Consider the following 23,486-nt stretch of genomic DNA (forward strand, 5'->3'; position numbering starts at 1 on the left):
ATCTGTATCTCATCTCCATCCACCCACTTTTTCTCCATGTCCTTTGATACTCTTACCCAACCAAACTCGATCTCTTAATTGCTCCATATTGTCCTAGCATCCACCACCTTTAGGGAGAGAGAGTTCCAAATTTCTACTACTCCTTGAGTGGAAAAAGTGTGTCCTGATTTCCCTCCTAAATGGCCAAACTCAATTTTGATAATATCTCCTTATTTTTGATTCCTCCATCAGAGGAAATAGTTTCTCTTTATCCACCCTATTGAATCCTCTTAACAATTTAAACACCTTTATTGCATCTTCAGAAATATCCAAAACATTTTACAACCCATGGGTTAGGTTTGAGGTTCCGTCGCTTTAGTTATGTTAGCAAAGAGGAGAAAAGGTGTGGAAATTGGGAGGATAAGGGGATTATCATTATAAATAATTTTTCAAATGTGAATGTAGCAATCATTCCTAATAGGCACATTTTAGAATGTAATCTGAGCTTCAATCTCAACCGTGAGAAATGGAATGTCTGGAAAATATTAAATCATCTAGATGTATTCAAGAACATTTAGTAAAATACAGGGTAATGTATCATAGATAAGACAGTGCACATTAGTGACAAATCAGAGCAGGTTACCTCTGCATCCTGAACACTGAATAAAAAAAATGATGAGATCCAGGAGCGCAGTATCTCTGTCTTGTTTATACTCTTCAATCCAGTCATCAACCACAGACTACAAAGGGAGAAAAACAACAGTCACACAATCTAATACAGCATTCCAAAAAAACCTCCTTAAAAAATAGGATGCAATTCCTGCAAATCAGAGAAAGATTATTGGTTTCTTTTCAAAGATGTATGGGTTCACTCCCAGTATTTTATCTGGAGTGACTACTGACACTGCTGTGTTGAAGACTGATCATAGTAATATCTATAAGAGAGAGACAAACTGGAAAGGTTACAATGGAGATATTCCATGTTGTAATCTTTTTTAGACGCTTGGTATAATGTTGAAAGATTAGCTGATTTGTGCGGAGGGGTCATGGGTTTTATCTGTCAGGAAGGAACAAATAGTGGTTTAATCAAAACCTACGACCTTTCTGTACAAATCAGCTGATCCTTCAACATTATACCCAGCATCTAAAAATATTACAACATGGAATGTACTTGTCCCATACCTTTAGATCCATGGCTAAAGTCATTAAAATCACGTGCCAATGGAAGGCTTACAATAGGACTTGGTGGTGTCCACCAATACTTTTTACAGATTTCACACTTCTCACTAACCTCTTCCATTAGCCTTGTATACTCTTCATCAACCACACTTGCATCTTTTGGCAGGATTTTAACCTTTGACAATTTGCTAACTCCAGAATTAGAATTGTAATGTTCTAATTCTAATTCTAGAGTTAGCAAATTGTCTGTGTAACTTTAAGACAATTTTTTTCTCTCTGATTCTTATCACCTGATGCCATTAATAAGAAACATCAGGTTTTGTTAAGGGGATACAGTAATGTCCTGACTGGATAAACTGTAGATCCACTGACTTTCCAAAAATAATTGCCTGATTATGCTTCATGTCAAGTTTCATTTGAGGCTTTTTCACAGGAGGTTTACTCAACAGCATATGTATCTCACTAGAGACTACATTAGTACTTATAAAATGGCTTACTCCAGCTTTTTTACATGGAATTACAACTCCCTTTAGTGACCTCAATGTGTTGTCAGCACCAAACCTAAAGCAAGTAGTACTTTCATATTCCTTAACCTTGCTTCGATCCTCGCTACTTAGTGAATTAAGATAACATTTTAGCCAATCTATTCCACATCCTGTTGAGGTGCAAGCTCTATCTAGTACTGCATAGTTAAAGAAGTCTGCAACTAACACATTTATCACAGGACTAAAACTTCCTGTGACTGATATAATTTGTTCCGATTCATCATTATCTTCATTCTCTTCCTCGGAATTCTCTTCGTCATGTCATTTCGAGGACCATGCTTTTCTGCTTTGGGTGGTCTGCCACATAATGATACTTTGAGTCATACCTGAAGCACCCAATAACTGTTCCTTGGGCATTCCTGGGATTCATTCACCAATGATTGCTATTCCAATTTTGTCTTCTGCTGCAACAGCCAGATCTGCTAATGGTGCTTTCATCCTCATTCTGCCAGTCTATAATGCTCATTCTGTCTGTCTTTAATTTTGTTGCCTGTGTCCAGTATCCGAACCATTTTGAAATCTGGCGATCATTGAGTCCTCTATTGTTTGTGTCACCACAGAATGTCCCATATGTTCCATGAAAGCTGAAGGAAATGGCAGGAATTTTTTCAAAGCAACTAACATCTGATCCAATAGGGTCTCTCACTCCGAGAACTGGACCGAACACCATTTAGTACCAGTAGTTGTCCATATGTGACACTTAGTATAATCCAGTAATTTAAACACTAATACTGATCCAAGGATTCCCAAATTGATTTTTTTCAATCTTTTATATAATCTGTTAAAGTCCATGCTATATTCTTCCATGGAATGACCATCTGTTTTCTGAAATCTATCAAAGTATAACCATGCCTCACAGGCATTTAACACCTACACTCCAAGGACTACAGTGGTTCAAGAAGGCAGCTCACCATATCCATCTCAAGGGAGATTAGAGATGGGCAATAAATGCTGGCCTAACCAGCAACACCCACATCCCACAAACGAACAAAAAAAATCATCTTTCTTGTAGATTTCATCCAAAAACTCTAAGAAGTTCCAAACCTTCATTACAATCCAGCCAACAGGCATCCATCTCAGAAAATACTTTACTTCTGATTTTACTTCTTGTAGGAAGCGACAATGCCAAGGCCATACCTTGCTTCCTCTTTGGTAGGGATGTAACCCATATCCACAAATCCACTTTATTCTTACACTGGTCATGTGGTTGCTATCTTTAACTATCATATGGTTGAGGCTCCAAGAGCATAGGGGGGTAATCATACCCTGGCAATTTAAACTTGCCATTTTCCACAATGACCACTAGGATTTTAGTTTTCCATCTAAATTTTATTTTCTTAGTTTTGAACCTTCACCTTTAGGTAACTATTCTCTGCTACCATGTTATATTCCAGAAAGCCAGAACTGGAGCCAATCTTTACACACTTCTCTAAGCAATGATTTACAGAGATACACATTACAAGTATGCACCTCCTAACCCAAGACCCACAGTTTCACTCTCTGTCCATTTATAGAGCCCAACACCAGCATACAATTAAACACATTTAATATACAATTAGCAAAATGGCCTACTCTTGCCTCTATTTCTTATTTCCTTATGTTTTGTGTCTAATAACAACTCACATAATACATAAAATGGTCATCACCCAAAATAGTTGGTCTACACCAGGGCTCACTAGTGACAGGAAGCTCAGTATCAACTACTGCTCTAAGTCAGACGCACTATTATTGATTTCATTGCGAGTTTGCCCCCTCCTTCCTTTGGATAACTTGTGATTCCTAGTCAATCCTGGAATTTCTTTTGCTGAATAGTGAGAGATATCAAAAAAAATACCATGGAGGTGGGTATACTGCAGCACTCATGGTCGCAGTGAAAATAATCAATTAAAGTTACAGGCTTGGAGTTTCTGCTTGATTTTCACCCAGGTATCAGCATAATCTGGACACAATCAACAGAAACAGAGCAAAAAGTAACAGATTTTAAAGAGTAAGTGAGTTACACCCAAAGCCATTTACATTTGAATTTTTGCAATCTATTGTGCTGGTTCAAACGTCAATCCGCCTGAAGCAGCTCCTGCCCACAAAACCGACCTCGCCCTGAGGTCAGGACGGTTATCAACCAAACTTACACAAGCAAAGGGCAGTCACCAGTTCATCAGAACAGCTTGAATCACTAACCTTTCTTTCTCTCTCAGATACCATTTGATCTGCTGTCCTGCTTTTATTAGAGAAAGTGCGAAATTGTTGGGATCTAGCTGCCAAACCTTCATCTCTATGTCACATTATTCCGAGGCAAAGTCATGCATATTCTGCCTTTGGGAGGTAGCTTAGGAAGGAACTTCGAGCTATAGCTAACAGAACATTAAATAAACAAGTGAATGTTTTACAGCCTAAGAATATTGGGACGTTTAAGAGGCATTTTGACAAATACATAAATAGGATGGGAATAAAGGGATACGGTCCCCGGAAGTGCAGAAGGTTTTAGTTTAGGCAGGCATCAAGATCGGCGCAGGCTTGGAGGGCCGAATGGCCTGTTCCTGTGCTGTACTGTTCTTTGATACTGATACGAATTAAATTGCAGTATCAAAACAACAACTTGCATTTATATAGCACCTTTAACATAGTAAGCATCCAAGGTGGTTCACAGGAGCTAATCAACAAAAATTGACACCAAAGCAACAAACATTCCCAACAAATGGGCTCTGCATCTGAATAAAAAGAATGGCAGCCCTCAACTCCTTCTTCATCTATTCTGTTGTCGGGGTCACCCCAGTTAGTCATAAACTAAACAGGAGTTGTCACACTCCCGTGCTTCATGCTGGGAGCTTACAGAAAGTGCAGGACAGAGAACTGGGGCGATGATGCTAGCCCAATCTCTTTGAGTGCCACTTCCCCGGTCGGAGCGTGGGATCCCAGAATCAGCTCTCAGACTTATTAGTAGAAAGCTGTGGCTGTTCATTTCCTGCCCATCTTAAGGACATTGGAACAGGAGGAGGCCATTTAGCTCCTCGAGCCTCTCATGCCATTCATTGAGATCATGGCTGATCTGTGACCGAACTCCATATACTCACCTTTGCCCCATATCCCTTAAGATCTCTGGTTAACAAAAATCTATTAAACTCAGATTTAAAATTAGCAATTGACCTTACATCAACTGTTGTTTGCAGAAGAGATTTCCAAACTGCTACCACTCTTTGTGTGTAGAATTGTTTCCTAACTTCATTCCTGAAAGGTCTGGCTCTAATTTTTAGATATGCTTCCTTGTCCTAGCAGAAACAGTTTCTCTCTATCTATCCTATCTGTTCTCCTTAACAACTTGAAAACTTTGATCAAATCACCCCTTAACCTTCTACACTGCAGGGAATACAACACAAGTTTGTGTAATCACCCATTGTAATTTAACCCTTGGAGTCCAAGACACTGTCTGATGTTATGACCTGTCAGGTAAAATGCTCCATTCTTTTTTTATGTGTATGTCAATTATTCAATCATGGTTTTTGGCTTGGTCATTAGGACCTCCTAACAATACCTGATATGGTACTAACCTGTAATGTCAAGTCTTGTCCTGAGTTAGTTGATCTCAGCCAGAACAGAGAGGGGGGTACAATTGGAATTACTGCCCCTGAGCTTGGCAAGTGCAGTCGCTCCTGATCCAGTAACCCCTGCACTTATAGATGCCAGTTGAGGACCACTGTTTGGCTGTTAGGCCCACAAATAACATGACTTAAGGACTACTGGTCTTGCTGGGATGTTAGACATTGCCGCACCATCTTCAGGCTGTTCTCATTGTCCCACAAATACCTGCATAGCACCCTTCCCCATCCTGACCACTTCAAACAGTGTGACGGCCTCAACGTCTTCATCCCGCTGGTGGTGCCCATTCGTTCGGTTCTGACGGGAACACGCTGATGCTCTCCTTCTGCCTTTCTCGGACTGGTCCCTCCGTCTCTTCTTCCATGACTGGAAAAGGCAAGGGGAAGAACATTTTACATTTGATTTCCAAAACAAATTTGAAGAGTGCCATACTGATTGCATTGGCTGAAATGCTGAGCCTGTCCTCAAAAGTTGAGTGTAGCCTTTTCTGACATTTGATTAAGGCTGGAGTTTTTGTTAGGGCCTATTAGCCTGCAGCTGCACCACCAGAAAATGGATTTAATAGCATAAACCCTGGGAGCCAACACATGGGCAGGTGGATCCTGGAATCCAAGTTGGAAGAACAACAATAATAAGGCAGGTTTTATTTTATCTCTACTTCCTTGGCCACACACCAAGAGGCCAGGCTTCCAAGCGTGTTGCTCCACACCAACTGCCAAAATACATGGAAAGTCACTGGAACCATGGCCAGGCAGACTGATTTCTCAATAGCCAGTCCTGGCAGGCAAGACTCATTGCTGGTAGCATACAACTGCAAAAAACCACCCATCACCTCCTTGAGCGGGACAGAGAGAGTGCTGGCCTACACTCAGTGCTTGCCCCCAAACAGGAGGCTTGGGGATTCAGTGTTTGCAGTTGGAGGCGATTTGGCCCATCGTAGAGCTATCTAATTTCCCCTCCTGCTCTTGCCTCATGGTCCGTGGAAACTTATTCCCTCCAAGTATTTATCCAATTCACTTTTGAAAGTTACTACTGAATCTGTTTTCACCTCTATCAAATTGCGAGTCAGCAGAAAGAAGCGTGAAGCATTCCTGATGAAATCAAACCTTTTCTGACCAACTCCAAAGATTTCCACTGGAATGAAGGAATGGTGTCTTGAAGTGATGCTGTTACTAACACCGCCACCCACCACCACCCCCCCCCACCTCCCCGCCCCCCCCCCCAACAAATGGCTATTAATCTCTGAGATTAGTTACCATTGGGAAACAAAACAATAATACACCTACTGTATTAGGTGTACCTGCGTCTGATTGGTGAAACTGATGGGATTTCCACTGGGGAACGTCACCTGTAAAGTTCCACCAAAATGCATGTCTCAGGGCACCATTAGATTTCATAAAATTGAAGAGAAAGGTGAATCTGTGAGCATGCACTTTATCCAACCCATATTTCCTATGTATAGTTTTGAAAACAAGTCCTTGTCTGTGAGGTGATATTATGATTTACCTCATTATTAACCAACCCTTCTCCACGCCTCCTTTCTGTTATAAAAGCTTGGAGAGTCATATGTTGGACATTTTGGAGAGTTAAGGGTGAATAATCAAACCTTTTGGTATCTTGGAGCAACAAGCTAGAGGGTAACAGTAGGATGCCATGAGAAAAAGGCATTGCTTATCTTCTGCTTTTAATGTCTGAGTCTTACCTACGGGAAATACTTGTGCAAGAATGTAAGTGACCCCGCCAACCCCATCCCAGGCATGGTTTAATGTAAATTATGGGACTGGCAGCTCCCTTTGGGGCAGGCACTTAGGGACTGATATACAAAGAACAGTACAGCACAGGAACAGGCCATTCGGCCCTCCAAGCCTGCGCCGATCTTGATGCCTGCCTAAACTAAAACCTTCTGCACTTCCGGGGACCGTATCCCTCTATACCCATCCTATCCATGTATTTGTCAAGATGCCTCTTAAACGACGCTATCGTACCTGCTTCCACCACCTCGCCCGGCAGCAAGTTCCAGGCACTCACCACCCTCTGTGTAAAGAACTTGCCTCGCACATCCCCTCTAAACCTTGCCCCTCTCACCTTAAACCTATGTACCCTAGTAACTGACTCTTCCACCCTGGGAAAAAGCTTCTGACTATCCACTCTGTCCATGCCGCTCATAACTTTGTAAACCTCTATCATGTCGCCCCTCCACCTCCGTCATTCCAGTGAAAACAATCCGAGTTTATCCAACCTCTCCTCATAGCTAATGCCCTCCATCCTGGTAAACCTCTTCTGTACCCTCTCAAAAGCCTCCACTTCCTTCTGGTAGTGTGGCGACCAGAATTGCATGGGCCAGAATTTTATGTTGGGCGGGAGGCCCCGCCCACCGGCCGAAAAGTCCGAGGCAAGCCCGCCTCCGCCAGGCCTGGGGAGCCGTGCCGGGATTTTTCACAACCCAGGCCCTTTATTGGCCTTTGGCGGGACCTCCACCTTCTTGAGACAGCAAGTCCTGTCTAATGGAATTGTCGGCCAATCAGTGGACCGGTGGCTCTTGGTCCCAGCAGCGCTAGCAGAAGCAGGACTACACCCAGCCATCGCAAGTAAGGTGAAGGACGGTCCCGGAATCAAGGTAAGTTTCTGGGGCCTCGCCGGGAACAATCAGCTGGGCCCCAGCGAGGCAAGGGGGGGGTCGGTTGTGGAGGGAGGGTAGTGTTGTGCAGTGGGGGCTGATGGGGTTTTGGGGTGGCATTCGTGGGGCACAGGATGCCCAATCAGGAAGGTCCCCCTCCCTCAGCCCATAAGAAGGCCACCAGATTTTACCTGGTGGTGTTCTTGGGGTCTTTGCCATCCGGCCTCTGAGGGTAAAATACCAGCGACGGCGAGAGGAGGCCCTTAAGTGGCAGTTAACATTTCAGGTCAGTTACCTTTCATCAGAACTGCAGTGTTTGTACATATTCTTTCTGTCTGCAAAGTACAGGACCCTGTGTATTAATATATGTAGCTTAAGGCCCACTTAAGGGCCTTGATTGGCCAGGGGCAGGCAGGCCGTTTCTCGCCACCGCCGCCCCGTGTAAAATTGCAGTGGGGATGGGAAGGCATCGGGAATGGCCCCCCCCCACCCCCCCCCACCACCTCCCACTCAGTTTTATGGCCCCACCCCACCCCTACCACCAGCTCACTTGTTAGGGAGCCGTTAAATGTCAACCATGGTGTGGGCACCTTCCTATTTATGAATGACTCCATTACTAGCGTTCACTGAGGCAGACTGGCAGGCACAAGTCCTCTCCCTCAGCACTTGTGGCAATGCAGCTTCCCAACCAGAATTTCCAGCCTAAGATTTCTTGAGAACAGCAGGCAAGTTACGGGCCATACCCAACCATCCCATGCTTGCAAAACTCAAAGCACAATGTCCAACATTAGATGTGATTCGGTGATCGGACAACATTTGCTAAATAATCCACAGTGTGCTAAGAATTACGCTGACAACCAATTTAAGATTGTCAGCAGGGCTCGCAGTGTGGCGCATTTGTATGTACTGGAAGCTAAGTATATTAATGCACAGGGCCCTGTACTTTGGAGAGAGAAAGAATATGTACAAACACTGCAGTTCTGATGAAAGGTAACTGACCTGAAATGTTAACTCTGCTTCTCTCTCCACAGATGCTGCCTGACCTGCATTTCTTGTTTTTATTATTGTACAAACATGACACCTGTTTCAGCTGAACAAAATAAGTGACAGCCATTCGCTGGTTCATTCCTCAGGGCAATGCTTTGACCAATCAGAGTCAAGCTGCCTGGTTTAAATTTTAAATAAAGCTTGGCAGTCAACTGTCAATCACCGTAAACTGGTGCATTTGCCATGGCAACGCCCCTACCAATCAGAGTTCACTTGCCAACCAATCAGCCCTCTCTTCGCATGCAGTATAAGTTGTTGTTTTCCCTTACATTGGTTATTCTTGCAACTGTCCTGATGAGTGCAAGACAAAAAGCTTCAACAATATGTCTCTATTTTCAGCAGCATTCGTTCACAGGATTTGGTGTCACTGGCTAGGCCAGCATGTATTGCCCTTCCCTAATTGCCCTTGAGAAGGTGGTGGTGGGCCACTGCAGTCCATGTGGGTTAGGTTCACCCATAGTGCTGTTAGGAAGGAAGTTCCAGGATTTTTACCCAGCAACAGTGAAGAAATGGCGAGTCAGGATTCCAAGTCAGGGTGGTATGTGGCTTGAAGGGGAACAGGACCCCTGAACTGCCTGATTTTATGGTTGTGTCCCCTCATTCTGGGCTTGGTCATCAGGAGAAATAGTTGCGATCTATCTACCCTATCAAATCCTTTAATTAACTTAAACAACTCAATTAGATCACCCTTAATCTTGTCTCAAGGATGTGAAGGCATTGGAAAGGGTGCAGAGAAGATTTACAAAGATTGTACCGGGAGTGAGAGGCTTCAGATACGGGGATATATAGGCAAAGTTGAGGCTGTTCTCCTGAGAGAAGAGAAGGTTGAGAGAAGATTTATAGAGGTATACAAAATCATGAGGAGTCTGGACAGAGTAAATAGGGAGAAACTGTTCCCACTGATGGAAGGATCGAGAACCAGAGGGCACCAATTTAAGGTGACTGGCAAAAGAACCAGGGACGACATGGGGCAAAACTTTCTTTTATGCAGCGAGTGGTTAGGATCTGGAATGCACCTTTTGAGATTGTGGTGGAGACCGATTCAATTGTGATTTCCAAAAGGGGACTGGATAATTATCTAAAGAGAAAATATTTGCAGTGCTGTGGGGAAATGACGGGGTGGGGGGAGGGCTGGTAGGACTAGCCGAGTAGCTCTGACAGAGAGCTGGCATGGACATGATGGGCTGAATGGCCTCTTTCTGTGCTCTAAACATTCTATGAATTCCTTTTATTTCATTGGCTTTTGTTTTATTTATATATTTAAAATGTAACTAGGTCAAGTCAAACAAGTCTAAATTTGAAACAGCAAAGGGTTAAGAAATGATTTGATAAGCGATGTGATCAAATTGACGTCCAAATGTGGGTTCTAAATATTTGTGGCTTCGAAAGTTTTTGTAGCATCGGGTTAAATAACCTTTAATTAAAACAAACCATAATACCGGCAGCTTTATGGTACATATCAGTGAAGTAACTTATAATTAACCTCAAGGTTGTGACAGCTTCACATCTTGACCTATCCTGCGGCCAAGAGAGGAAATTTTCTTCTACTCACAGATATGGTGCCTCCGCTTCCCCTTCTCTGATTCTCCAGATCATTGTCAGGCTCAGATTGACTCTCATTCTCTCTGAAACAAAGATAAAGTACATCAAATCTGAATGACCTATGGTGACCAAATTCATTATTCTATAGATAGTGTTCTGGATTTTTCTATTATTTTGAGGATTGCATTTCATGATTCCATCCAAATTTGGGGAGGCAGTGGAGAACCAGAGACCTAGCCAATAATATATAATGGGCTGACAGTCCCCAGAATTACAGTTTATGGTGGCTGAATTAGCCAAATTCAGTTTTCATCATATGGGATTTATACTAGTGTTTTGGGGATAATATTCCTCAGTTCCTTTTGAGGAGGGATATTAGTACTGGGGAAAAGAACTTCTCAGAACAGACACCCAGATCTGGATTTTGCATCCTGTTCCTACCTTAATTTCCACACCCTCACCTCCCCTACACCAAGACTGCCACTTTCCATTCTTTCCCTGTCTGCCATTTCCAAATGCCAAGAGGGATGCAGGGCCTGGCCTCCTGGCCCAATTCCATTCTTTTCGCCTCTCCTACTGCCAATCCCCAGGTGAACCATGGCAACAGTCTTTGGGGTAGTGGTGGGAAGGCTGCAAAGTCCCTGATCAAGTGACAGGGTCAACTGGCTGCCTCCGCTCCCTTAGTCTTAGACAGGGCCTTCTGTAAATGATTCGCGGTAACCCTTTTAACCTGGCCTCCCACTTCTTCTGGTGCTGCATGGCAGTCCCACTGAAACGCCAAGTGGATTTTCCTGGGAACCACTGGCAGACTCCCGCTTGCTGGTGAGGATACCTCCAGTGCCCACCACACAGAGAAAATGACCCCTGACCCAGAGAGATGTTGCAGGGTAATTACGGGGTCAAGAGGATGGGTAGAAGGCTTCCCAACCCCGCAGGGATGGGTTATAGGCAAATCCAGCCTCCAGTTTCACCGTCAAGCAATCTCAGGTCAGGTGTAGCAGAGCCAGGCATAGAGTAAGCCGTCCCAACAATGTGTGTGAGTGGCAGCCTCAGCTGAGCACACTTTACTCCAACAATGTGACATGTTTCCATTATACCATCCTTTGGCTTCTCGGATCAACACTGTCAACTTAATCCACTAGGATCTGGGATCAGGTTGCCCATAACCATCTGAAGTGGAACCCACACAACAGACAGTAGATTTTCACCCTGTCAATCGGTTCTGCATTTGTACCTGAACAGTGGTACTCCTGATGCAAACCCAGAGCATTACCTCATCAGAACTTCCCCTTGCGGAATGGCCTTGAAGTTACTCTGTGGGATATTAACCTAATAAAATGTAGAATTTCAAATGAATGCATCTGCATTCGAGTGTTAGTATCCAACAGCATGCTTTCAGATTCAATGAGATAGATTCTCGAGTTTACTGCCTGGGTAGTGAAGTTGGAAATCTACCTCCAGTGTCTTTACAATCTTATTACAATTACTGGCCAGAGGAAAACTTCTCAACACATTTGAGATGTTGTTACACACAGCGAATGGAATGGCTCTTCACTTAGGTGGCAAACCTCTCTGAAACTCATGCCTAAAGTCATTCGGTGACTTGGGCAGGGTACGAGAGGATCACTGTGATCAATGCAACTGTGGGCTAGATGTCTACCCATTCATAATTAGTGAGCAAAAAATCTAGTCCAGTATCCTAACAAGGGCTCTATAGGAGGCATCAATCAGCAAGAAAAATTGGGCAGAATAACATAACATTGTGAAAACTCATTGAAAGGATTAAAGCTGTAGCATTTACAGCCTCTCATAGGCCAAACTCCTGAAGTTGTCAACACATGATCTCCTGTCTGTAACAGCCCCGCCCAGTCGCTTTTTCCCATCTCCAATACTTTTATAACTAATGAATGAAAGTGTTCAAAGAAAGATATATACTATTATTTAAAGCACCTATTATTTTTCTCCTGAGATGCTCACAGCACATTCAGGAGAATCCTCGTTCAAGGGATGTGGGCGTCACTGGCTAGGACAGCATTTATTGCCCATCCTTAATTGCCCTGAGAAGGTGGTGGTGAGCCACCTTCTTGAACCGCTGCAGTCTGTGTGGGGTAGGTACACCCACAGTGCTGTTAGGAAGGGAGTTCCAAGATTTTAACACAGCGACAGTAAAGGAACAACGATATAGTTCCAAGTCAGGATGGTGTGTGGCTTGGAAGGGAACCTGCAGGTGGTGGTGTTCCCATGCATCTGCTGCCCTTGTCCTTCTAGCTGGTAGAGGTCGTGGGTTTGAAAGATGCTGTCTATGGAGCCTTGGTGCGATGCTGCAGTGCATCTTGTAGATAGGACACACTGCTGCCACTGTGAGTCAGTGGTGGAGGGAGTGAATGTTGAGGGTGATGGATGGGGTGCCAATCAAGCGGGCTGCTTTGTCCTGGATGGTGTCAAGCTTCTTGAGTGTTGTTGGAGCTGCACCCATCCAGGCAAGTGGAGAGTATTCCATCTCACTCCTGACTTGTGCCTTGTAGATGGTGGACAGGCTTTGAGGAGTCAGGAGGTGAGTTACTCGCCGCTGGATTCCTAGCCTCTGACCTGCTCTTGTAGCCATGGTATTGATATAGCTACTCCAGTTCAGTTTCTGGTCAATGGTAACCCCCAGGATGTTGATAGTGGGGGATTCAGTGATGGTAATGCCACTGAATGTCAAGGGGAGATGGTTAGATTCTCTCTTGTTTGAGATGGTCATTGCCTGGCACTTGTGTGGCGTGAATGTTACTTGCCACTTATCAGCCCAAGCCTGGATGTTGTCCAGGTCTTGCTGCATTTCTACAGGGTCTGCTTCAGTATCTGAGGAGTCACAAATGGTGCTGAACATTGTGCAATCATCAGCGAACATCCCACTTTGTAAGGTTTAAGTAAGATTTTAGGAGAAGGTTGTTCTGTGATTGACTTTGTCCCCTCCTCCACCCCGTCACCCCAACTGACCCAAAATAAATCACTCCTCAGCTGAATGCCTTCTTACTTTTGGAGGGAGATCCTGCTGGATAACTCTGGTTCCGCTATCATTTCTGCTACGTGTTCAAAAGTTTAGCGAAATCTAACAAAACAGTCTGCTTAGATTGGTAGCTATTCTATGGTGCCAACTGATGCATCTTCTTAGTTCCAACTCAGGAGCATTTCCACCTGGTGTCACATTTTGCTGTATAGCTGCAGAAATAAGAAGAGAACAAGTCCAAAGTATTAATTAAATGAGGACATAGCGCAGTGCTCTGTATACCAGCCAGCAGTTTGAATTTCACACAGTTTTTTTTGTTTGGAGACCAATGTTAAGAATGCAATGTAGAGTTCAAATATCCAAACACCTCTTGAACCAGGACAATAAAGGAGAAAGATTCAAGGAACTGGGTGCTAGAAACAAGGTGGAGGAAGGAAGGCTCTAGGGCCAAGGTAGGAGGTGAGGGGAAACACTCTTAGAACCAGGGTAGCAGGAAGGGAGAACACCTCTACAAGCAAGGTAGCAGTGACAAGCATTTCACCAGGCAGTTCCTCAGGAAATGGTGTGGCAATGAGCATGTCCTGAGGGGAAGAGGCAAGCATGGCCTCGATAGGCCAAATGGCCTCCTTCTGTGCCGTAATGACTCTATGACACCTCAAGGCAGTGAGCTGGATGAGTAAGGAAAAATGGTGCAGGGGCCAGTGAGATCATTTTCTAATTCTGTAAAAGGGGGCAATGCGTTGGAAGAGTTACCTGTGGTACAGCATTTTACTGCAGCAAATAAAAATACGTAACACGAGAAAAAACACACGGGAAAGAACCAATCTATAATACCTTCAGCACTATTTAGCTCAGTTTCACAAATAGATTTATGTGGTAGAAAGCCATCTTCCTGCTTATTTCCTGAATGTGTCAAGCTTTAATATTTCCACAAGACTCCAGGCCCACAGTATATTGTAGCATTTTTTCACCTGATAATTTCTTCCAATTGGAGATTTCCAAAGGACAGATTCTCACTCCTCTGCACACAGAGAGAGAGGAGCCGATGCAGCTAATGCATATGTATCTCTGGAAGAGGAGCTATACATACATCAGTTACGCAAAGACAGCTGTCACCTGAGGAGCGCAGAACATTTTCTCTTAAAAATTCAGGCAATGTGGTTACAATCACAGGAATTAGAGAGTGAAAAATGCTACAATAATGGGAGAGGTATTGTGCATATGAAATATTATGTTGATAAATGAACCGAAAGAGATGGGGCCTTCTCCTGAGGAGATGTAATCTCGAACTGTGGTTTAGTGATTTGTAGCTCAGCACTTTTAAACATTTCTTCCAACTGAGAAATAAAAGTGGATACTTAGCAAAACCTTGTACTGCAAGGGCCACTAGGTTCAGCACTTGAAAGAGAAAAGGTTAACATTTAGCATTCCTTTTTATCTTTGACATGATAGGAGCATAGGAACAGGAGTCTCTTGAGCCTGTTCCAACAATCAGTTGGATCATGGATGATCTATATGATAGTGTCTTGCTGTCAGAACCCCTGGATTTGTGTTGAAATGAAACTAGCCGATCTCCGGGATGTTGCTCACAGTTGGCCTGTTGGACACTTGGGGGTAATTTTAACATCTGCTGATAGTCTCAGACTGTCAAAAGGAAAGTCAGGAAAGGTGTACATCGGACAGCCTATCAGATGTCACCTGCTTTATATTATTGGGAGAAGTTAAACTTATTCCTGGTCCCTTAAAGTTCACTTCTCAGATACTCCCTGTGGGAAAGTAGCCGAAATGTGTTTTTTTTTCATTCGTGGAATGTGGGCGTCGCTGGCTAGGCCAGCATTTGTTGCCCATTCCCCGATTGCCCTTGAGAAGGTGGAGGTGAGCTGCCTTCTTGAAATGCTGCAGGCCTTAGGGTAGGTACACCCGCAGTGATGTAAGGAAGGGAGTTCCAGGATTTTGACCCAGCGACAGTGAAAGAATGGCGATATAGTTCCAAGTCAGGATGGTGTGTGGCTTGGAGGGGAACTTGCACGTGGTGGCGATCCCATGCATCTGCTGCCCTTGTCCTTCGAGTTGGTAGAGGTTGTGGGTTCGGAAGGTGCTGTTGAAGGAGCCTTGGTGAGTTGCTGCAGTGCATCTTGTAGGTGGTACACACTGCTGCCACTGTGCGTCGGTGGTGGAGGGAGTGAATGTTTGTAGATGGGGTGCCGATCAAGCGGGCTGCTTTGTCCTGGATACTGTCGAGCTTCTTGAGTGTTGTTGGAGCTGCACCCATCCAGGCAAGTGGAGAGTATTCCATCACACTCCTGACTTGTGCCTTGTAGATGGTGGACAGGCTTTGGGGAGTCAGGAGGAGAGTTACTCGCCACAGAATTCCCAGCCTCTGACCTGCTCTTGTAGCCACAGAATTTATGTGGCTACTCCAGTTCAGTTTCTGGTCAATGGTAACCCCTAGGATGTTGATAGTGGGGGATTCAGCGATGGTAATGCCATTGAATGTCAAGGGGAGATGGTTAGATTCTCTCTTGTTTGAGATGGTCATTGCCTGGCACATGTGTGGTGCAAATGTTACTTGCCGAAATGGATATATCCTGAGGTCAACTGGAGCCAAACTACTGTTTCAATGTCAGCTGTGGTAGCATTCTTGCCTCTGAGTCATAAAGTTCTGGGTTCAAATCCCACATTCAGCACTTAAGCACAAAAATCAAGACTAACACTCCAGTGTAGTACTGAGGGGGCACTGCACTGCTGGAGGTGCCATCTTTTGGATGAGATGTTAAACTGGCTTTCTCTCTTTTCGTATATATTCTTTAAGATTGCTCAAAGTTCTGGTTTGTGGGTGTTTTTCATGTCTAAACTGTGAAGGGCAAACGTCAATTATTTTTAAAATTCTATTTATAAATACGTAGATTTATATGCAAACCGATAAGCAAATACTTACCATTATATTCCGAGTGCTGATGACATTGGGCTGAATTTTACCAGCCCCTCGATGCCGCGGGTCGCGGAGGGAGGGCCGGTAAGATTCTACGGGGAGAGGCCCGCCTCGACCCATGACGCTGAGATGGCAAGCTGCTGCAGTGGATCTTATAGGCGATACACACTGCTGCCACTCTGCGTCTGTGGTGGAGGGAGTGAACATTTAAAGTGGTGTCTGCTATCCAGTGACCCTTGTGGCGGCACAGTGGCGCAGTGGTTAGCACCGCAGCCTCACAGCTGCAGGGACCCGAGTTCGATTCTGGGTACTGCCTGTGTGGAGTTTGCAAGTTCTCCCTGTGTCTGCGTGGGTTTTCTCCGGGTGCTCCGGTTTCCTCCCACAAGCCAAAAGACTTGCAGGTTGGTAGGTAAATTGGCCATTATAAATTGTCACTAGTATAGGTAGGTGGTAGGGAAAATATAGGGACATGTTTGGTAGAAATATGGGATTAGTGTAGGATTAGTATAAATGGGTGGTTGACGGTCGGCACAGACTCGGTGGGCCGAAGGGCCTGTTTCAGTGCTGTATCTCTAATCTAATCTAATCTAAAAAAAATCTAATCTTGTTGGAATCAGGTAAGGAGATCATTAAACTCAACCACTATGTCCCTATCGTTGGATTAGAAGACAATTATGAGCAAGCAGCCAATCCTGGATGAGGCCATAGTGAAGAATCTCATCTCAAGGAGTCTTTGGAGATACATTAGGCACAGGGCAATATCAACAGAACAGCTTGTGGAATTTTAAAACTTAACAGAAAACAATTTCTGCAATGTTCTTCCAGTAAAAGGAGACAAACGGATTCATCACACAACAAAAGACTGTGCACTTTCTCAATGAGTCATGTTGTGACTCACACGAATGTCAGAAACCATCAAGGGAATTCACTGAAAAGTTTTTGCAGAAGGAAGCCAATTTGGAACCATATAAAATTAATCAGAGGTTTAGTCATTTCTCTTGACTTGATTTTACGGGAAAAAAAAAATCAGCTTTTTCCTGTTTTGTCAGATAGCCATGTGATTTTATTCTCAGCATTAGATTCCGACTGTACCTACGCTCCTGCAGAAGGTATCACCATTTTGGTTAGATATATGCCTAATCGAAATCTCACACTGCCAGCGGGAAATTGGATAGAAAATGGCTGTCCGTAGCCGTGCCCTTGATGCATCCCTTGCCAGCGCTGGCTCCATTCTGGTAGCATGGGATTGTGGAATCAGCCCTATAATTCTCTGGTATTCAATCAAAAAAAAATCATACACATGATTTAAAACATAGGAAATAGTTGACATTTTGGTTTAACCCCACTCCTTCCTCCTCAACTGAAGACATTAACTCAATGCAGGGGTAAGATTCCAGGCCCAAAAAGCACCCCCAGTATCTTATTCAAGTGACTACTCATGAGTGGCAAATGGTCACTTGGGCTATTCAAGATGAGGTGCATTGCATCCTTAACTGGGGTCTGCAATATGTCTGTACACGGATACGAGTGTCCGTGGTAACATTTTTGAGGTCCGTGACTGGTAATTTCAGGAATGAGAAATTTCCCATTGATTTCTTCTTTCCAGACAAGTCCAACTTAAAAAAAATTCACAGCTGTCAGTTTCACAGCTGACAGGTGCCAGGAGTGGGACCAGCGGCTTCCGAACTCAGGACAAATTAGGGGTTTTCCGGTGGGTCCCAATTTTAAACTGACCAATTACAAAGCTGCTCTGGGTACAGTTGCCACTCTCTGCAACTGTCAGAGAGAGGGAGAGGGAGGGGGGAGGGATAGAGAGACAGGGAGGGGAGGGAGAGAGAGGAAGAGGGTGGGAGTAGAGAGGGAGGGAGAGGTAGAGGGAGAGGGAGGGGAGAGAGAGAGAGGGTGAGAGGGGGAAGAGAGAGGGAGAGAGAGGGGAAGAGAGAGGGAGAGAGAGGGTGAGAGAGAAGGGGAAAGAGATAGACACAGAGTGAGGGGGAGAGAGAGGGGGAGATGGATGGACACAGAGGGAGAGGAGGGAGGACAGAGACAGGGAGGGAAGAGAGATGGACACAGTGGGGAGAGAGAAGGGAGAGAGATGGACACAGAGAGGGGAGAAAGAGAGGAGTGAAAATGGACACAGAGAGGGAGAGAGAGCGCGAGAGGGGAGAGAAAGAGATCAAGATCACTCCTGACAAATGGACATCTATCCGGATTCTCTGCATAGCTACATCAAGTGTGTGGGCAGACATTGACGACTTGTGTAAGCAAAAACAATGCCAGGTATTCACTAAACAGGGAGAAATGCGTTTTAAATCGGACTGTGTTTTTATGGCATTAGGTTGGCTCTACACTTCATATACAATTTAATTGCCCCCATGTAGAGCATGGCTACCTGACCCACACCCGACGGCACCTGATGACATGTGTCGGGATCGGGTCAGGTCGGGTCGCTCTTCTGGGTTTGGCATTCAGGCTCGGGTCGGGTCGAACGTAGTGACAATGCTGCCTTTTGGTTAGGGGGGGAAAGGGAAGTAAGAGTAACAGTAAGCGTCATTACTTTCCGGTAGTTGAGTCGGGTCGGGTCGGGCGCGGGAAAAAAACCAAAGGACTCGGGCCCGGGTAGGGTACGGTTAGATGTTGGCAGGTCGGGCCCGGGGGTCGGGTTTAAATTGTATACCCGAGCAGGCCTTTACCCCCATGTCCGTGGCTGAGTCAATAATTTTGTCAAATGATCATGATGTAACATGTTGATGCCTATCCCTGAGCCTTACCCGCTTATGTTCTCACCCAGCATCTATGCATGCATGCTCTCCAGCAGGAGTCAGTAGGCAGAAAACAGGAGAGGGAACTCAGTTATTTTCACCCTTCCTAAACCTTGGGCACATAGACCAATTGTAACTGTCAAGCCAAGATCTTGGGTTCTTTGTCATTCATCTTTGGCCTCCTTGTCTCGAGAGACAATGGGTAAGCGTCTGGAGGTGGTCAGTGGCTTGTGAAACAGTGCCTGGAGTGGCTATAAAGGCCAATTCTAGAGTGACAGACTCTTCCACAGGCGCTGCAGATAAAATTGGTTGTCGGGACTGTTACACAGTTGGCTCTCCCCTTGCACTTCTGTCTTTTTTCCTGCCAACTGCTAAGTCTCTTCGACTCGCCACTCTTTAGCCCCGCCTTTATGGCTGTCTGCCAGCTCTGGCGATCACTGGCAACTGACTCCCATGACTTGCGGTCAATGTCACAGGACTTCATGTCGCATTTGCAGACGTCTTTAAAGGGGTGACATGGACGGCTGGTGGGTCTGATACCAGTGACGAGCTCGCTGTACAATGTGTCTTTGGGGATCCTGCCATCTTCCATGCAGCTCACATGGCCAAGCCACCTCAAGTGCCGCTGGCTCAGTAGGGCGTATATAGTGGGGATGTTGGCCGCCTCGAGGACTTCTGTGTTGGAGATACGGTCCTGCCACCTGATGCCAAGGATTCTCCAGAGGCAGCGAAGATGGAATGAATTGAGACGTCGCTCTTGACTGACATACGTTGTCCAGGCCTCACTGTCGTAGAGCAAGGTACTGAGGACACAGGCTTGATACACTCGGACATTTGTGTTCCGTGTCAGTGCGCCATTTTTCCACACTCTCTTGGCCAGCAGTGGACGCCTTTCTCATGCGCTTGTTGATTTCTGCATCGAGAAACAGGTTACTGGTGATAGTTGAGCCTAGGTAGGTGAACTCTTGAACCACTTCCAGAGCTTGGCCGCCGATATTGACGGATGGAGCATTTCTGACGTCCTGTCCCATGATGTTCAATTTTTTCAGACTGATGGTTAGGCCAAATTCGCTGCAGGCAGCCGCAATCCTGTCCATGAGTCTCTGCAGACACTCTTCAGTGTGAGATGTTAATGCAGCATCATCAGCAAAGAGGAGGGTTCCCTGATGAGGACCTTCCGTGCTTTGCTCTTTGCTCTTAGACGGGCAAGGTTGAACAACCTGCCATCTGATCTTGTGTGGAGGAAAGTTCCTTCTTCTGAAGACTTGAACGCATGTGAGAGCAGCAGGGAGAAGAAGATCCCAAACAGTGTAGGTGCGAGAACACAGTCCTGTTTCACGCCACTCAGGATAGGAAAGGGGTCTGATGAGGCGCCGCTATGCTGAATTGTGCCTTTCATATTGTCATGGAATGAGGTGATGATACTTAGTTGCTTTGGTGGACATCCGATCTTTGCTAGTAGTCTGAAGAGACCACGTCTGCTGACGAGGTCAAAGGCTTTGGTGAGATCTATGTAAGCAACGTAGAGGGGCATCTGTTGTTCGCGGCATTTCTCCTGTAGCTGGTGAAGGGAGAACAGCATGTTAATGGTGGATCTCTCGGCTCGAAAGCCACACTGTGCCTCAGGGTTGACACGCCCAGCCAGCTTCTGGAGTCTGTTTAAAACAACTCGAGTGAAGACTTTCCCCACTGTGCTGAGTAGGGAGTATCCACGGTAGTTGTTGCAGTCACCCTTGTTCTTATAGAGGGTGATGATATTGGCATAACGCATGTCCTGGGGTACTGCTCCCTCATCCTAGCACAGGCAAGGCAGTTCATGGAGTGCTGAGAGTATAGCAGGCTTGGCACTCTTGATTATTTCAGGGGTAATGCCGTCCTTTCCAGGGGCCTTTCCACTGGCTAGAGAATCAATGGCATTACTGAGTTCCGATTTTGTTGTCATTATGTTTGGCTTAATGTAGATTTTCCCTGTGGCAACACTTTCAGTGAAGACATTTGTTAAATGAATCACTTTTTGTTTATATATGGCCTCTTGTCAAAGTATTTCCTCTTTTTTGAGTCTCACCATACCACATATATTCCCAGGATATGAAAGCAGCTGAGTACTCTGATCCCAGGCTTGTGCTGGTGCTCCTCTGAAACTAGCTACTAAGTGATTCACAAGAGCAGCCTGTGGTGATTTTTCACACAGAGAGACTTGCATTTATATAGCACCTTTCACAACTGTGTTTTACAGCCAATTAAGTACTTTTGGAAGTGTAGTTACTGTTGTAATGTAGAAATTATGGCAATTTGTGCACAGCAAGCTCCCATAAACAGCAATGTGATAATAACCAGATAACCTGTTTTCTTGTGATTTTGATTGAGGATAAATATTGGCCAAGACAACAGAGATAACTCCCATGCTGCTCTTCGAAATAGAGCCACGGGGTCTTTTACGTCCACCTGGGAGAGCAGACCTCAGTTTGCCTCAATTTAACGTCTGAAATTTCTTCCCATTTCCCTCCTCCAAGCTTGGCCTGCCTGTAGCGTCTCGGGACAGAGGCACAGTTTGGCGTGTCGAAGGACAGGGGCAGAAACACTTCTCTTAGACCACTCTACTACATCAGTTGGACTTCCATCACATTGTCTTGCTCCTTGACAAGCTGATGCATTTGCTTTGGGGTCAGACAGTGTTTGTGAAGAAATGATGCTCCAAATCGCACTCCATCCAGCGAGCACAGCTAAAGACTAGTTAAAACTCACCTAACTGGGTGAACATTAGCCCTGTGCCTTCCACAAATGACTTTCCTACCAATTCTCAACACAGCACTGATTTCTAGAAAGTAGCACTTCATAAATATGCTGAAATATTTTCAGAGCAACAAATCAATCTAAAAAGGTATTAAAATATGGATACTTTTAAAGATGAAAACACGTCTGCAAATGAAAATCAGCAAGTACAAGATAAGAAAAGTTTAAAGATATTAAGACAAAAGGTAAGGCCAATGAAATGTTAAATAAGAAGGCTTCTTCAATGAACTATTACAATCGTAACATATGACAAGCAGAAGAAATGCAATAATAAAACCCAGGAGCTGTTTGGCTACTTTAATCACATAGACATCTTCAATGTCATCTTTTAGATTTAGATTTAGAGATACAGCACTGAAACAGGCCCTTCGGCCCACCGAGTCTGTGCCGACCATGAACCACCCATTTATACTAATCCTACACTAATCCCATATTCCTACCACATCCTCACCTGTCCCTATATTCCCCTACCACCTACCTATACTAGGGGCAATTTATAATGGCCAATTTACCTATCAACCTGCAAGTCTTAAGGAGTTATTTGCGGTTGGCTTTTTCCAGAACTCTCAGTGAACTCCTATGTAAGAAAAATATTCTTTTTTTTTTAATCTCCTGTTCTCTTTCAAATTATGTTTTAGTCATTGTTCTTAGTAACCAACTGAGAGTGCTAATCATTTCTGAAACTATTATCTGTAAAACACAAAGAAATTAAGTGTGTGGAAGAACAGGGGCAGAAACACTCGTTTGAACTATTGTCCATAGCCAGAAATTGAAAAATGATAAATCAAAGACTGAATGCTAGGGTCCGAGCCTTCCAGTTGTGAAGTTCACTGATAGAGACTATAAAACTGTGGAGAAACACCGGAAGAAAAGGAAAATCTACTAACAGTTCCCTGGAAACCATTGTTACTACTTTCAAGAACCCAAACTATTTTTATTCCATAGTCAGACAACAGTAGGCATGATCCAGAAAGCAACTACCACAATGAACAAACATGGGTCAGCACACGGCAGTATATCCTTGCTTATATATTGACACACAGTGTCTCTCTACTGCATTTAATGGCACAAGGTGAAGACCCACCAAAAGGGAAATAAAGAGAAAAATGTAACATATAATTTGAAAATTGCACAGATCAATAGTGTCACCAGTGCCAAACGAGAGTCCCAAAGGTTCGGGGAAAGTAGCACTTTTTTTTTGCAACAGAAACAGGAAGTGCTGGAAATGTTTCTGATGAAAGGTCACTAACCTGAACCGTTAACTCTGCTTCTCTCTCTACAGATGCTGCCAGACCAGCCGAGCTTTTCTGTTTTTGCTTCAGATTTCCAGCATCTGCAGTATTTTGCTTTTATTTTACGGTTTTTTTTTGCAATGGGAGAGGGGAAGGGACCAATTAACCCCTCATCAGACTTAGGTCAGTAATACAAAGGGGTCACTGTGATTGTCAGACATTTGACATGTTGTTGAAGCCGAAAGTGAAAATCATTTCAATCCACTAGATCC

The 23,486-nt window shown here is 44.6% G+C and overlaps 1 protein-coding gene across 3 annotated transcripts in view; it reads right to left on the minus strand.

Moving 5' to 3' along the window:
- LOC137371161 (cohesin subunit SA-2-like) overlaps positions 1-23,486 on the minus strand; it is a 145,183-nt gene that overhangs the window by 93,357 nt on the left and 28,340 nt on the right. For all 3 annotated transcript variants that reach the window (XM_068033226.1, XM_068033224.1, XM_068033225.1), the window contains exons 3-6: positions 13,523-13,707; positions 10,514-10,586; positions 5,505-5,663; positions 623-719 (exon numbers count right to left, since the gene is read on the minus strand). In XM_068033226.1, the coding sequence (XP_067889327.1) occupies positions 623-719; positions 5,505-5,663; positions 10,514-10,586; positions 13,523-13,566 (373 nt within the window). In that variant the 5' untranslated portion in view covers positions 13,567-13,707. The remainder of the gene's footprint in view (positions 1-622; positions 720-5,504; positions 5,664-10,513; positions 10,587-13,522; positions 13,708-23,486) is intronic.

Source organism: Heterodontus francisci, chromosome 6, assembly GCF_036365525.1.
Source record: "Heterodontus francisci isolate sHetFra1 chromosome 6, sHetFra1.hap1, whole genome shotgun sequence".
In the NCBI taxonomy this organism is placed as follows: domain Eukaryota; kingdom Metazoa; phylum Chordata; class Chondrichthyes; order Heterodontiformes; family Heterodontidae; genus Heterodontus; species Heterodontus francisci.